Source organism: Brachionichthys hirsutus, chromosome 7 (genome assembly GCF_040956055.1).
Source record: "Brachionichthys hirsutus isolate HB-005 chromosome 7, CSIRO-AGI_Bhir_v1, whole genome shotgun sequence".
NCBI classification, from domain to species: domain Eukaryota; kingdom Metazoa; phylum Chordata; class Actinopteri; order Lophiiformes; family Brachionichthyidae; genus Brachionichthys; species Brachionichthys hirsutus.
In genome coordinates this window covers 9,502,431-9,515,672 of record NC_090903.1, presented here as the reverse complement: position 1 = coordinate 9,515,672, position 13,242 = coordinate 9,502,431, and the positions used below count along the sequence as shown (strand labels likewise).

The 13,242-nt window shown below is 43.0% G+C and overlaps 2 protein-coding genes across 2 annotated transcripts in view; one reads left to right on the top strand and one right to left on the bottom strand.

Annotated features, from left to right (window-relative positions):
* Positions 1 to 1,488: 1,488 nt before the first annotated feature.
* Positions 1,489 to 3,520, bottom strand: znf503 (zinc finger protein 503). Its single transcript, XM_068741385.1, has 2 exons — positions 3,266 to 3,520; positions 1,489 to 2,908 (listed from the first exon to the last, which is right to left on the bottom strand). The coding sequence occupies exons 1-2, from the start codon at positions 3,518 to 3,520 to the stop codon at positions 1,499 to 1,501; spliced, it is 1,665 nt and encodes a 554-aa protein (XP_068597486.1). The 3' UTR covers positions 1,489 to 1,498.
* A 5,079-nt stretch (positions 3,521 to 8,599) lies between these two features.
* The window catches only part of lrmda (leucine rich melanocyte differentiation associated), a 166,478-nt gene continuing 161,835 nt past the window's right edge, over positions 8,600 to 13,242 (top strand). Inside the window, exons 1-2 of the mRNA XM_068741724.1 lie at positions 8,600 to 8,659; positions 9,189 to 9,289. Coding sequence (XP_068597825.1) covers positions 8,612 to 8,659; positions 9,189 to 9,289 — 149 coding nt within the window. The 5' untranslated portion in view covers positions 8,600 to 8,611. The remainder of the gene's footprint in view (positions 8,660 to 9,188; positions 9,290 to 13,242) is intronic.

Sequence of the window (13,242 nt, the reverse complement as noted above, 5' to 3'; positions counted from 1 at the left end):
GTTTGAAAGTGAAGCTCACGCGCGCAACACGCGAAAAATGCGATATAACATAAAAATCTCGCGTGTAGTAAAGCTGACTATACTTGTGCACGTGGTATTTGTAATTTATCAAACGGAACAGGAGTTCAACGTGCACCTGGTCTCCGCAAACTGCAATCAGAACTTGTGTGTGATGTATATTTAAAAATAAATCCAAACTCTTCCACAAGTCAGATGTTTTATCGATGACAAATCTTTGTGCTTTTGACGTCACATTTACAGGAGGATGACAATATCAAACGCAACAATAGATCACCGCAACCTGGTAATAAAGAGAAATATGAAAGAGGGGGGCGTTCACGTAGGCTTTCATCCTGGTGGCGCGTCAGTGACGCAGAAAACTTTTTCATAAATAAAAAAAATGAGACAGTCGAAGCTTGTAAATGTTCTATAGTGCTACATCGATTGATTAAATCCCAGTCAGCAGTTTCTATAACGTCATAGATGTTCTCATTAAAATAAAAATGACAGGTTAATCAGTTCTCCGTGTCCAACTTGTTTTTCTTCTGGGAATTTCATAAACGTTACGCGAGCGGCGTCACCAACACCTGGAGAATTCACCTGAACAAAAAGATCGGCACCAGCAAGGTTAACTCTTCAAATGCACTTTATAGAACCCGCTAAACGCGCTCCCTCCCTCACACACGCACACACTTACATAAAAGCACGCGCACGCTATTTTCTATTCATTCATGTTAGATTTGACGTTAACTTTAACTGCGCTTCAATAAATGAAAGGTTTAAAGCGTATCGGTTATTTTTTTTGCAAGAAAAAGAAAGAGAGCAAGAAAGTCAGCAATGAGGTAAATTATATTAACTACTTTTAAATTTGTATGTTGAATTATTTAGAATATGTGGAAAATTCGATAAATCTATACGTCGCCGAAATGTTCCATGTTCACCCGCATAATTTATCCTATCAATTAAAAAAGGCACCCAGTTTAATATCAATTTAAATGACACGTTAAACTTCAGTGGGGTAAATGAGGCACACGGAGATATGGAACAGAATTGTTTCTTATTTTTTTTCCAGAATACATACAAAAAAATACCAATTCTCTTTCCAATGTGTACACCTGAAAAATAACGGAAATTTCAATGTGGACAATTTCTGAAATTTAAGAAACAAACATGCATGTAAATAATTTTCTTCTCAATGAGACATTAAATAAGAACAAATACAATCATTGCAATTTCAAATTAACATCAAAATGAAGACCCCTACTTGAATTATTACTCGTACGTGTTTGTGTGTGCGTGTTTTCATTTCACCAACAGTTCTGTTTCAACACACTTTTTGAGTCGCGCAAATATTTTCTGCTTTTTAGCCGACATATAAATAAATACAGTCCACGGTTCCCGCCCATAAGATTAGCGCTGTTAATATAAAAGTCTTTATATTTGCATTCTTAGTAATAAACTTTTCAGACCCCCCTCCCCCCCCGCCCCTCCCTCCCCCTCACTGATACCCCAGCGCAGACGCTGTGGTGAGTCTCTGGCCGTACAGTGCGTAAGGGGAATAGTAAGGGCCGGTGGCGGCCGGGACAGGAACGGGCCCACCGGGAGTCGGCAGGGGGCTTTTTGAGTACGGGTGGTAGCGACTGCTGAGTCCCAACGCGTGATGCGGGCTCCTGAGAGCCAAGGTCCCGGGGCTCCCGGGGGGGCCTGACGGTGGCATGTGCATATGGCAGGCCATGGCCGCCGCTGCCGCGCTGGCCAGCGATGAGGACCCGGGATAACCGGATATCAGCTTCTCCGCCCCGGTAAACGCGGTGTGTGTCCGAAGGTGATTGAGCAGCTCCTCGGAGCTGGAGAAACGCTTGTCGCACGGTCCGTTCGCTGAGACCCAGTTACAGACGTGGGGGAGCGGGTCGTTCGGGAGCATGAACCCGTACGGGTACAGGGGGTGTCCGCTGAACGACGGCGCCGCTTGGTGCACGCCGTGCATCGGGTGCGTCGGGTACATGAGCTGGTAGCTGGACTTCAGGGCGTTAGCGGCCGCGTCGTGCGTGCAGGACGCGCTCGCTGCGCCCGCTAAGTGACTGGCACAATGGTAACTGAGGCAATAAGGGTCTCTGCACAGGCTCGCCGACATGATGGACGGCGGGGAAGCCCCGGCCAGCGGGCTGGAGCCCGCCTTGCTGCAGCCCAGTGAGCCGGCCAGCTGCGCGTTCACCAAGCTCCCTCCGTGGGGCAGGAAATGCTGCGGGTAACCCGCGTAGGCCCCGGCCAGGCTCCCCGGGTAGGCCATCCCAGCGGGGGGCAACGGGAAAACGGTCTGTCCCGGTTTGTAAGGAGAAACCGGCGCCACGAGTCCCGACCCGAGAACGGACGCGGAGGAGACAGACGTCCCGGACGGAGACTCCGAGGACCGGGCGGCTTTGGCGCCGGGCGTCGCCTCCTGGTGCTGGTTGACCTCCACGTTAATTCCACCGCAGCTCACGCTTATCCTGCTGTGGCTGGTCGTGCCAGAGCCGTCCGTGGAGCCGGTTTTATTACCGTCGCACTCCTTCTTCTCGTCCCTGTCCCCGCTTTTCCCGTCGGACGGCATGGGGGAGGCCGAGGTGCTGGAGAGCGGGCTGCCCGTGCGCGGCGTGAACGGCTGGCAGGTGGCGCTCGGCACGCGGAAACCAGACTTCTCCCCGCCCGAGGTGGAGTCCTTCTTATCGGACGATTTGGAATAGGGTTTGAAGCTGGACTTGTCGTCCACGCCGATGTCGCTCATCTTCAAAGGGCCTGATTTCGATTCCTTCTCACTAGATCCATTTTGTGTGACGGAGGATAGTTTGGAGGAGGGCGGCGGGTCCGGTTTGCCGATCTGAGAGCAGGTCTGCGCCAGCAGAGCCAAAGGACTTTTCTTGGCATCGAGCTGCGAAACACACGAAACAGACGTTTATAAACGCTGTTGAAGCGCGAATCGACAGTGTAATGTCACAATTCAACTCCATTAATCCTTTAATATTCGTTAGTCGCTGACGTTGTGAAAAGAAATTGTGACAATTACGCACGGCACTTCCATGAAAACAAAAACTACACTCGTGTTTATTATTGCTCACAAACTGTGAGCATCCGTTCCACAAATATATTTACTTAACATCGAAACCGATTTTTAACAGGTTCGGTTAAACAAAAGATGGGAAGATATCAACAAGCCTCCCCTCCCGGAAACTAAAACACACATTACTGCGATCAAAGTGAGAACAAAGGCTCAAACTCCAGCGCTTACCTCTATAGGACTAACCGGGGTAGAAGGTAAAGGCTGCAGATACTCCGGGTGCAGAATGTGCCCCGATCGTGCGCTAAGCATTTTCAGAAGCTTGATGGGGAGTCTGTTTGCTTGCCGTCGTGGATCAGATGGAGGCGCGGAGTGGATAAAAGGCTTGTTGATGCTCGCGGAGCGGTTATTCCGAGAGCTGCTGCTTTCCCAGGCGACACAGATATCACGATTCTTCAGGGCAGACGCCGAAGGCGATGTGATCATGTCCCGATTGTCGGAAAATGAAACGGCGACGCTTTAGAGAGATTCATTAAGAAAATCGAAAAGCGTCGATCTCACTCTGTCTCTCGGGAGGAGGGAGGGGGGGGGGGGATAGCGATCGTAAAATGGTTCAATAATGCGTAATCCTGGTGGTCGAGGAGCGAGCTGCGGCAGCTGGAAGGAGACTGTGCGAGGTTATCGCAGATCCCGTCGCTGCGCCTTTCACCATGCGCGCAGTGCGTCTTGTGTGCGTCTGCGTCAGTCTGCAGGTCCTCGCTCTGTAGTCCCGAAGAACGAACTGGTAGAAATGTTCACTTCAAAAGCAGCTGAATTAGTCCGAGATTAAAGCCTTTGCCGCCTTCCAATCAAATGGGACCCTGAGGTGATTGGAGGGTCAAGGGGATGTGACGTCCTCCTCTTTGGAAGCGCCTCCACTCCGACAACTCCGGGGAGGAGGCTGGCTTTAGTTCTTTGGTTATTGTGAACGCTTCGACTATTTTTAGGAGCGGGTTTTATTCAAGCCAGGATACATAATACTGCGTTAATAATACACAAGTAAAGATGAGAAATACATTCACGCATAGGATTCAAGTTTTATAACACCAAAGTATTAAAGTACACATTACAGTGTTTGGTGAATAAACTGTGTTTGGCTTTGCTGAGTAGAGTTACAGTTATATTTTATTATCAAAAACGCGTTTGTTTCATAGCCGGAGCTATTACTGATCTATATCCGGAGAGGTACATTTTACTGCATCACAGGCTATTAGCTGCAAATTATACTTTTAAATAATTTAAGCGACATGTTAATTAACCATGCACCTGTCGCCATCTTTTAAATGTGTTTTAAAGATTTGTTTTCCGGTGTTTATCTGCAGGTCCACCGGTTTGAGACGCACGAAGCGTGCTCATTTTACGCACGCCTACACCAGTGACGGGCAAACCTAAAACCAACCAACTCCAGCTTGAATTCCCCAAACAGACAAGCGTTGACAGGAATAGAGCAGCGCGCAGTGATGGAAGGATGTGAATGTCACATGTTTTCAGCGTAATATACACCCGCCCTTCTATTTCTATCTCCACCCCTCCGTCAAGTGTCAATTCGGCTCCACCGCAATCGATCAGTTATTTGTCAGATGCTGTCAATCCACCGCCTGATTTACGCCATCTATTGTGGCTGATTACATGCTATAGTGTGACTGCGGGAAAAGAACAAATGGGGGAGAGAAACATTGCGCAAGAGACACCAAGGTTTTTTAACACGAGGCAAATCGATTCACGAGTTGAGATTAAATGTTAAGATGCGCCGATCAGTGGAGCTATAGCTGCAGACTAAACAGCATTTTATAACATTTTATAATTTGTGACTTTTTGAGTTCGTGATCAGACACGGCTGATAAAGCGTGATAAAACTTTAATAACGCACGGGAAGCCCAATTTACGCTCTGTGGACTGGCTGTCAGTGCTGTCGAAATATCACGGAAAAAAAAAAAAGCAATCTAAGGCTGGTTACAAATCAAAAAAGAAACCTACACATATATATTTATATAACTAAAATAACACCATTAACTGTACAGGGGCAAAATTAATAATTTATTGATTTTCCAGGATCTCAATATAATGTGTCATATCCCAATAAATAAACCAAACAAGAACCACAAATAAACTTTAACGTCAACGTTTGTAATAATGCGTAATAATCCGGTCGAACGTCTCTCAGCAGATCCATGTCCATTTTGGCTGAACGCATCTGCCGTTGTGTCGTTAAAACCTGTCATCTGCAACAAGAATAACAAAGGCAGGGGACAAAAAAAGAAAAGAAAAAAGAAATCCAGACATTTTACATTGACGTCAGCTCAATTTTATTTACATACAATGAAAATGATTTATTTTCTTTGAGAGGTAGAAAAGCGGACAGGGAGAAAGAAAGGAAGAGAAATGGTCTGTCAGCCCGCTGAGAAAAGAAGTTTAAAATGCCTTGAACTATTCACCGCTGAGATGGCTAATCAGTATTGAGGCTCCAGGGCAATCGGGCAGCTTTTCAATGCGGTTTTCCTTTCATCTCAATCGGGATGGAGGCGCTCAATTAAAAGCCTATCAGTTTGTAAGTAAATCAACGCCTATCAAAGTTGTCACATCAAACAAAACGATTATTATTGCAACCCGCCTCCACCATTAATCTCTTTCTGTGGTAATCTGTTTGACAGGTCAACTTGGAGAGCAAGAAAACCTGGAATGGGCAGTCAGGGGCGCAAAACATTGTTTATATACATATATATATATATATGTATATAAACAATGTATATATATATATATATATATACAATAATGTATAGGCCTCGTATAAATAAAACAAAACAAAAAAACACATTTGAGTTCATAATCTGTAAATGGCATTTGGGATGAAAATAAAGTGAAAAAATCCATATGGTAAGAAGCAGAATACAACACTATAAGGGGGGAAATCAAATGTTTAGATGTATAGGCCTATAACTTGCATAAATAAATTAAACACGCCATAATTATGTTCTTCGTAAAAGTCAAAATGATGAGGTTAATGTGACAAAAAAATAATTAAATAAAAACAATATGCTGCATCTGCACAATAGGCCAACATATTTCTTTTTTTTTATTATTTAATGTGAGTTTATAAGAAAGGGACAAAAGTCAAAATGAGCGACTCTGTTCTTTTAAATGTTTCCAGTGTTTTGTCTCGCATAAAGGGGGCCGTTTCACAATATGCAAAGATGTGTGATTGATAACAGGCTAGAGGTTTTCTGCAAGGGCTGTCAGTTCGTGACACAATATGTGAGTTATTAGGGCAAAGAAGGGCAACCATAAATTTCCACTGTCAGGCGAAAGCCCTCTTTATTGTCCGCATGACGAATGGCTTTCTGCACCAGACACCAAAATACTCGGCATTCTCCTTAAATGGGAACACATTCCTGCAGCCGTAATTCATGATATTTAAATAGAAAGTTTTAATATCCCCACGTATTTCACCCACCCTGACATGTTTATGAATCACTCTCCGCATGTAAACACAACTGTTTACATCTCGTGAGGAAACATTTGGGACTCGCCGGATTACTGGCCGACTTCTTGAAGGGAGGAAGAACACGTTTCACTCGTGATTCCATATCGTCCATGTACATTTTTAGGTAAATGCAAATTAAAAAAATGAAACTGTCGCAACTGCGAACCACGAAAACGAAATATATATATATATTTTTCTGGATAGGCTATGTATTGTTAAAATCTTTTTTAATAACTCTGACGAATTGTCGTCACAGAGGCGTTACTTATTATTTAATCGCATTCCGTTTTCATATTTCAAATTATTTTTTAGAACGATACTCCAGCTATAATCTAAAGTCTGTCTTTAAAAGGGAGCCCGGATTCTATACATATATATATATATGTACTCTGCATGCATGAAGGAGAAACGAATTTATCTAAAACTCCGAGGCTGAAGGTCGAGAAAGTCTGTGACGCGACATTACCTGAAATCACTGCCTACAAAAAGCTCCGATGTAAAACCTCAGAAAGGTGACGCGATAAAAACAACAACACTGTAAAGGCCTAAAGTATATTCCTTCTATGTAAAAAGGAAACTTCTGTGTGTTAACCGACAGAAACGCACCAAACATTGCATTCTGTGAGACGTGAAGCACCGCGAGGAGCGCGCACTCTCTCTCTCTCTCGCTCTCTCTCTCGCTCTCTCTCTCTCTCTCTCTCTCTCTCTCTCGGGGCGGGCACCAGGAAGAGCTTTTCCGCGTGACGTCACACAACAGCAGTAAGGCAAGAGAAACAGCAACAATCTTTTAAGTCTTTTTAAGCATATCTGTGTCAAATTATCTTAAATTAACTGACTTAAATGATTGAAGTCGGTTACTATACTTAATTAGTTCTAACGCATCACAGTTTACAGTCATGACATCACACATCAGAATATTTGTGGGTTTGGATTGAACATAAAACAGGGCATGTGTTTTCTTTTTTTCTTTATGTACTTGTGATACTATATATGAATATTGGATCACTTGAATAACATATCTACTACAGCATAGGAATGATGTAATCAATCATATGTAGGTACAAACAGCATACAAATAAAGATTGCTTTAGGAAAAATACTTTTTCTCTTTTTACAGTGTGTTAAATGATTTCCAGCTTGTTACACCATCACAGTGCACAAAGTGCTTTACATTAAGCCTCACATTCACACTCCAGCGGGTGACTGCAGTGTGAATGTGTGTGGAGCTTCCATACAAGGTGCTGCCAGGAATTTGGGGTTCAGTCATTGTCTTGCCCAAGGGCACGTGGACAGTCAGAGCCGGGGGGACGACACGCTCCATCAACAGAACCAGTTAATATTCAATTCAATCAGTTAATTAACAGATTGGACCTTTTAACTTGTGTCCACTTTGTCCAGCACAAAGTACAAAAAGTTAACAAATTAAATGTATACAAGAATTTTGAATATGGCCCAACCCTAATTAGCTACCTGTACATCTACAGGTTGTAAAATCCAAACTTTTAGGCCAGTCAATAAGTTCTTAGAATATTACTGTATATAAAATTGATGTATTAGCCAATACATGGTGTTTTAAATTGCTATTTCTGATATTTCTGATATCTGTTTCTCCTCTGTCCTGTAGAAACAGGTTAGAGAGGCTTCTCATGAGCTGCAGATGCTGACTGTTGACAGCTCATTGAACTCCAGTTAATTCGCTATGCCGCTGCAGACTTTAAAATATACAGATTAATTAGTTTAGGTTCGGTTTTTAATGAAACAGTACTTTGCCACAAAGTATTCAATGAGAACGCAGCACGCTCCCAATCCTGAGTCTGAGCACAGTTTACATCACAATGAGAAATGTGACTGCGCTTCCGGACTACAAGCAGGTCAGCTGATTGGGACACGCGGAAGCCTTGAGGTTAATTGGAGAGCGCAAGCGCTGCAGTTTTTTTCTGAGCAGGAGCCATCCGCAAACTTTCACGTTGTCGTTTTGATGTTGCCGCCGGCGGATGCTTTTACGCGAGGACTGGAGATCAACTGCGTGAAGACAGACTGAGACTCTCTGGAGAATAATGGCGCACAAAGAGAACGAGCCGATGGTCGCTTTGAATGGAACTCAAGTAAGTTTGATTTGGAAACTTTCTGTCGGACTTTGCACACACACACACGCGCGCGCGCACGCGCGCGCCCACAAGTCAGGTATTGGTGAATGTGCAGAAGAGCGTTTACCCGGTCTCGATCCCGGTTTCATTTCTTCTGTTCTACTCAAGTCATGTGACTCATGGTTGTCATGACTTTCAGCTTTTAGTTCCTGCCTCAGCATCGTGAGAGAATTCCTGCAGGGTTCGGAGTCACGCGTGACTCTTTGCGCCATCATAACTTGCATACTTGTTACTTTTCTGATTCAGATTGTTGATAAAATGTAAACTAGAAAAGCACCCAGAGAGCGCTGACCTCCACGAGAAGCCCGTTCACCTCATAATTAGACGTAGACATCCACATGGTGGACTGTAAATGTGGTCTTCAGTATCAGAGACACTGTTGCACGGTTACTACTTGAATCACAATTAACTCTGTGTTGTGTGTGTGTGTGTGTGTGTGTGTGTGTGTGTGTGTGTGTGTGTGTGTGTGTGTGTGTTTTAATTCAAGATTTCCTTCATCGGACATGACTGTAAGGACATTCCAAACTTCCTTGGAGACGAATACGGCCATTTTGCAAGAAGGCTGGATCTGAGCTTCAATCAGCTGAGGTAGATGTCCGATGGGAGTACACCTGGGCGTATATTGTCTTTGGAGACCTGCACCTAAAATGCTTCTTTTCGCGTAGTGTAGCCGAGAGAACCAGCTGGCGGAGTGCTTTTTGACTGACATGTGACATGTGCTTCTCCAGATAAGAGCCTGATCTTCACCTTTTGTGAATATTGAGTGTCATTTATCTATAGTTGCGGTGACCAATGACAGGGGTACGCGTTACGTACCCCTGTCATGTAGCTCGATATCCAACTAGGTGACCGTGACCAACTGGGAACTCTGATTGGTAAATGTTAAATGTGTTTTCTCTGCCGAACAGAGAATCCGATGACGCCCAGCGTCAGTTTGATGACAGTGAGATGAATTAGAGGACGGGTTTGTGGCTTCAATCAACCCAGAGCTGTGTCTGCTAACGGAACGGGCCCGCTAAGTCCAGCTACATGCCTCACTGGGCTTAATAATTGATTAATATTGGACCGTTATTTGTTATAATGCACTATGATGAATGATTCTTAACACATGTTAAACATCCAGCATGTAGGATTTAAAGATGTAGCTGCAGATTTGTAAATATCACGTTCCGTTTTTTGTCACAAAATCCTAAACGCTGGACGTCTTTGTCGGCATGTAGTGAATGCTTGAGTTTTGTACTTGCTGAGGTTTGCGTCCTTATTATGTTCATGTGCTACACAAGCCAAAAGAGATGTCTGTAGAGAAGAAGAAGCCAGCTATCCAGTGAATTTAGTCATTTTATTTTCTCAATGACCCAAACTATATGAAAATCCTTTCAGGATATCCTGCTGAAAAACAAATGAGAAAGCAACCATTGAGCACGTCATTGCCTCCAACTGTTGTTAGCGGAGACAACAAAGTGGTACTCGAACCATATGGAACATGTAACAGCGGTTGGTGGTTTACTGATGGCCAGTGACTTATTAAACTACTGCTACTTTAAATATTTTAAACTGGAAAAACTGTGCAACAGACTGACATAAATCATGTTTATAGATTAAAAATAAATAAATGTATATTTTAAACCTTCTACATGCTGCAAAGATAATTTATTTAAAGTGTTTGTAAAAAAGAATGTATATGCTAACAGCTCCCTCAGTAGTTTGGATCCTTGTGGGAATGGACCTAAGGAAACCCCCTCACGCAAAGATTAATGTTAGAAATGTTAATTATGAAGTAATAAGTAATCAATGATTTATATAGCCATTTTAGTCTTTGTTAGTGATGACGTTTCCTTTTATTCAGGAGCCATCAATTGTTATTTGTAGTAGATTTGTTCTATAAATATGATGCTTGGTGCAGATTCATTCGAGAAAGCAGCGCTATTAAATCAGAACATAACCGTAAATTAAGCTAAGCAAAGAAGTTGGTATATGCATTAAAGTCTCAGATATTGACATGATGGTAATCAATCAGAGGATGAAAAGAAGATTAGATGCAAGCTGCTTAGTTAATCAATGATGTAAGAATTTTTGAAGCAGAAATGTCAAATATTTCCTGGTTCCGCTGACTTTCTTTATCATAATGATAAGAAGGGAAACGTCTTTGGGCTTGTGGACAAAATGAGCTTTTGGTTTTATTGCACTGTCCAAAATCACAAATCATGTTACGCCTTTTATTTTTAACATTTAAAAATCTCTGACCTGATTTCACATGTCGCATACAGATATGTGTGTGTATTGCCACCCTGACCTCTTTTAGTGTCAGATCAAGTAAACCAGCATCCATGAGACGCAGAGTGCTGCTTTCAGCATCATGCACTGCCACGTTTTTCTTGACTTAAATTGAGAGAGAGAGCGAGACGTTGCCAAAGTTTTTCTTTTCGACTAGTTTGCTTATTTCTGTCAACGCTCTCCAAGCCACCTGACGATGAGTCACATTGAGTGAAGCTAGGACATTGCTTCTCTTTTACTCCTGTGTGTGTGTGTGTGTGTGTGTGTGTGTGCACACACATTTGTCTGTCTGTATGTATGCATGTGCATGTTTGGCTGAACGCAGTATTTGGGCACCTGTCTCTGTTAGCATAACTGTGAGAGGCTGGGCAGGTAATGGCAGGATGAGGTTCTGCTAGCAGCCTGTCACGCCCACACCTGTCCCTCTGTGTGTGCCGCAGTGCCAGCCTGTCTCATCAGTGCCTTGACTCATGTGTCTCGCAGTGAGATTTCCGTCTCAGGATGTCTCCGATGGTAATGTGTTGTCCACGTTGTTTCAGGTCAGGTGTGTGCACACAATACATTGAGTGGGCATATGCTGTCATGACATGATTCCTCATTGTGTCCAGGGTGCACTTTAGGTGCCTGTATCTGTTGCACGCTGTGTTACTGACCTTGACAGGTGAGGCTTTTTTTTTTTTAGGACATGTGTGTGTGTCACGCGAAGACATCCAACTGTTTTATGAGCAGTGATCTCTCCTCTCATATCTGACATGGCATCCCGATTTTATAAAAATCCCATCTGTGCAATGACAGGTTCTCTGAAACCATAATCTAACCTGAATGTTAATCCTGCACTACTGCACTGAGAAATGTCATATATATATATATATATGATGTTTGCCTTTCCAGATAAATGTTTACCTCGTCTGTTCCACAAATGTAACCTACAGGAAAACGCTAAGCATTAATTTGTTGAACTCGTGTTTAAACTAAACAACAGTTAATCAGTGGGGGCTGTAGTTGAAGTAGTTGAGACAGTGTTATATTGAGTTACATGATGCTAAGGATATTATTAATATATTCTGTCATGGAGAAATAAGTGTAAACAAAATCCAACTTTGTCTGTTTAAATGTCTTGTAACAGGGACAAATGTATTATTTATTTATTTTCTAAAGAAAAGAATAAATATTTAGAGGAAGACGTGTCCAACACAATGTTTCCTGTGCAAGGGGAGTGTTGTGTTGCTGCAGAGATGCTCTTTTCCGACAACACGTTCTCCAGACATTGTTTGGTGCAGACCAAATCAGAAATGATTATTTTAATGTTTTGGCATTACCGTAAATGGTTATGACTCGCATCACAATTACACTGTGGAAATAACTACCTGGGTAATTATCACAGTGCCATCTATGTATGCCATGTTGTAACACGTGGCTGTATAACCTGCATTCTATATTCACTTTATATTAAAAAAAGCAGTTTGGTTGTGAGCTGAATTAGATATTTGAATAGAATATTTCATTTGCACTTACAAGAATATTATAGAGCAGATGAAATCCTGATAGATTTGGAAGTTGAAATCCAGGCTGCCATTATGCTCCGTATTGGACCTCTGCATTGTAGATGGACCTCAGCTACCTGTGCATGTGTATACAGTGTGTGTGCGCACGTGTCTGGGTGTGCATCTTGGGCCGTGCTCACCCAGGCTCTGTTGGTGATGGCAGGCGTTTTGCATTTTAATGACAAATCAAGTATGCTAACTCGCATTTTAAAATGAAAGTGCTCTAAATGTCGCCCAGCTGTCAAAATGAGATGTAAGCGGTCTGATGAAAAGAGAACAAAGAAGACAAAGTAGGGAGGACTGGTACACTGGAAAATGAAATAAAACCTTGTATGGCCTGTCAGCTGTGTCATTTTATATTCATATCTAAAGAACATTTAAGTATTATGCCTCACTCATCTGTCTCTCCTAATTCATCACAGGCGCCGTTCTGTCATTCGAGTTGCTGTGTGTCAACACGGGAAGGGGTCTACTAATTGACAAATGAGTGTCACAGACATCAAGTGCTCCTTTTCTATCCAAGCTAGGTAGACTGTGATGGCGGTGGTGATGGTGATGGTGGTGGTGGTGGTGGTGGTGGGGGGGGCTGTTATTGGCAGAAGCCCAGAAAAAGATGCATTAAAATGAGAAGTGACAACGGCAAGAGAGCCTGTCATTGTCTTGCCTAAGTGTTCAATCTTTACAGATGCCGGTATGCAGATAAAGTGTCAGTTAGGAGGAGAG

Bases quoted from the DNA above. Each gene is read 5' to 3' on its own strand.
- znf503 (XM_068741385.1), bottom strand. From the start codon at position 3,520: ATGATCACATCGCCTTCGGCGTCTGCCCTGAAGAATCGTGATATCTGT. The intron at 2,909-3,265 runs GTAAGCGCTGGA...TGTGTTTCGCAG, and splicing joins CCCCGGTTAGTCCTATAGAG to CTCGATGCCAAGAAAAGTCC.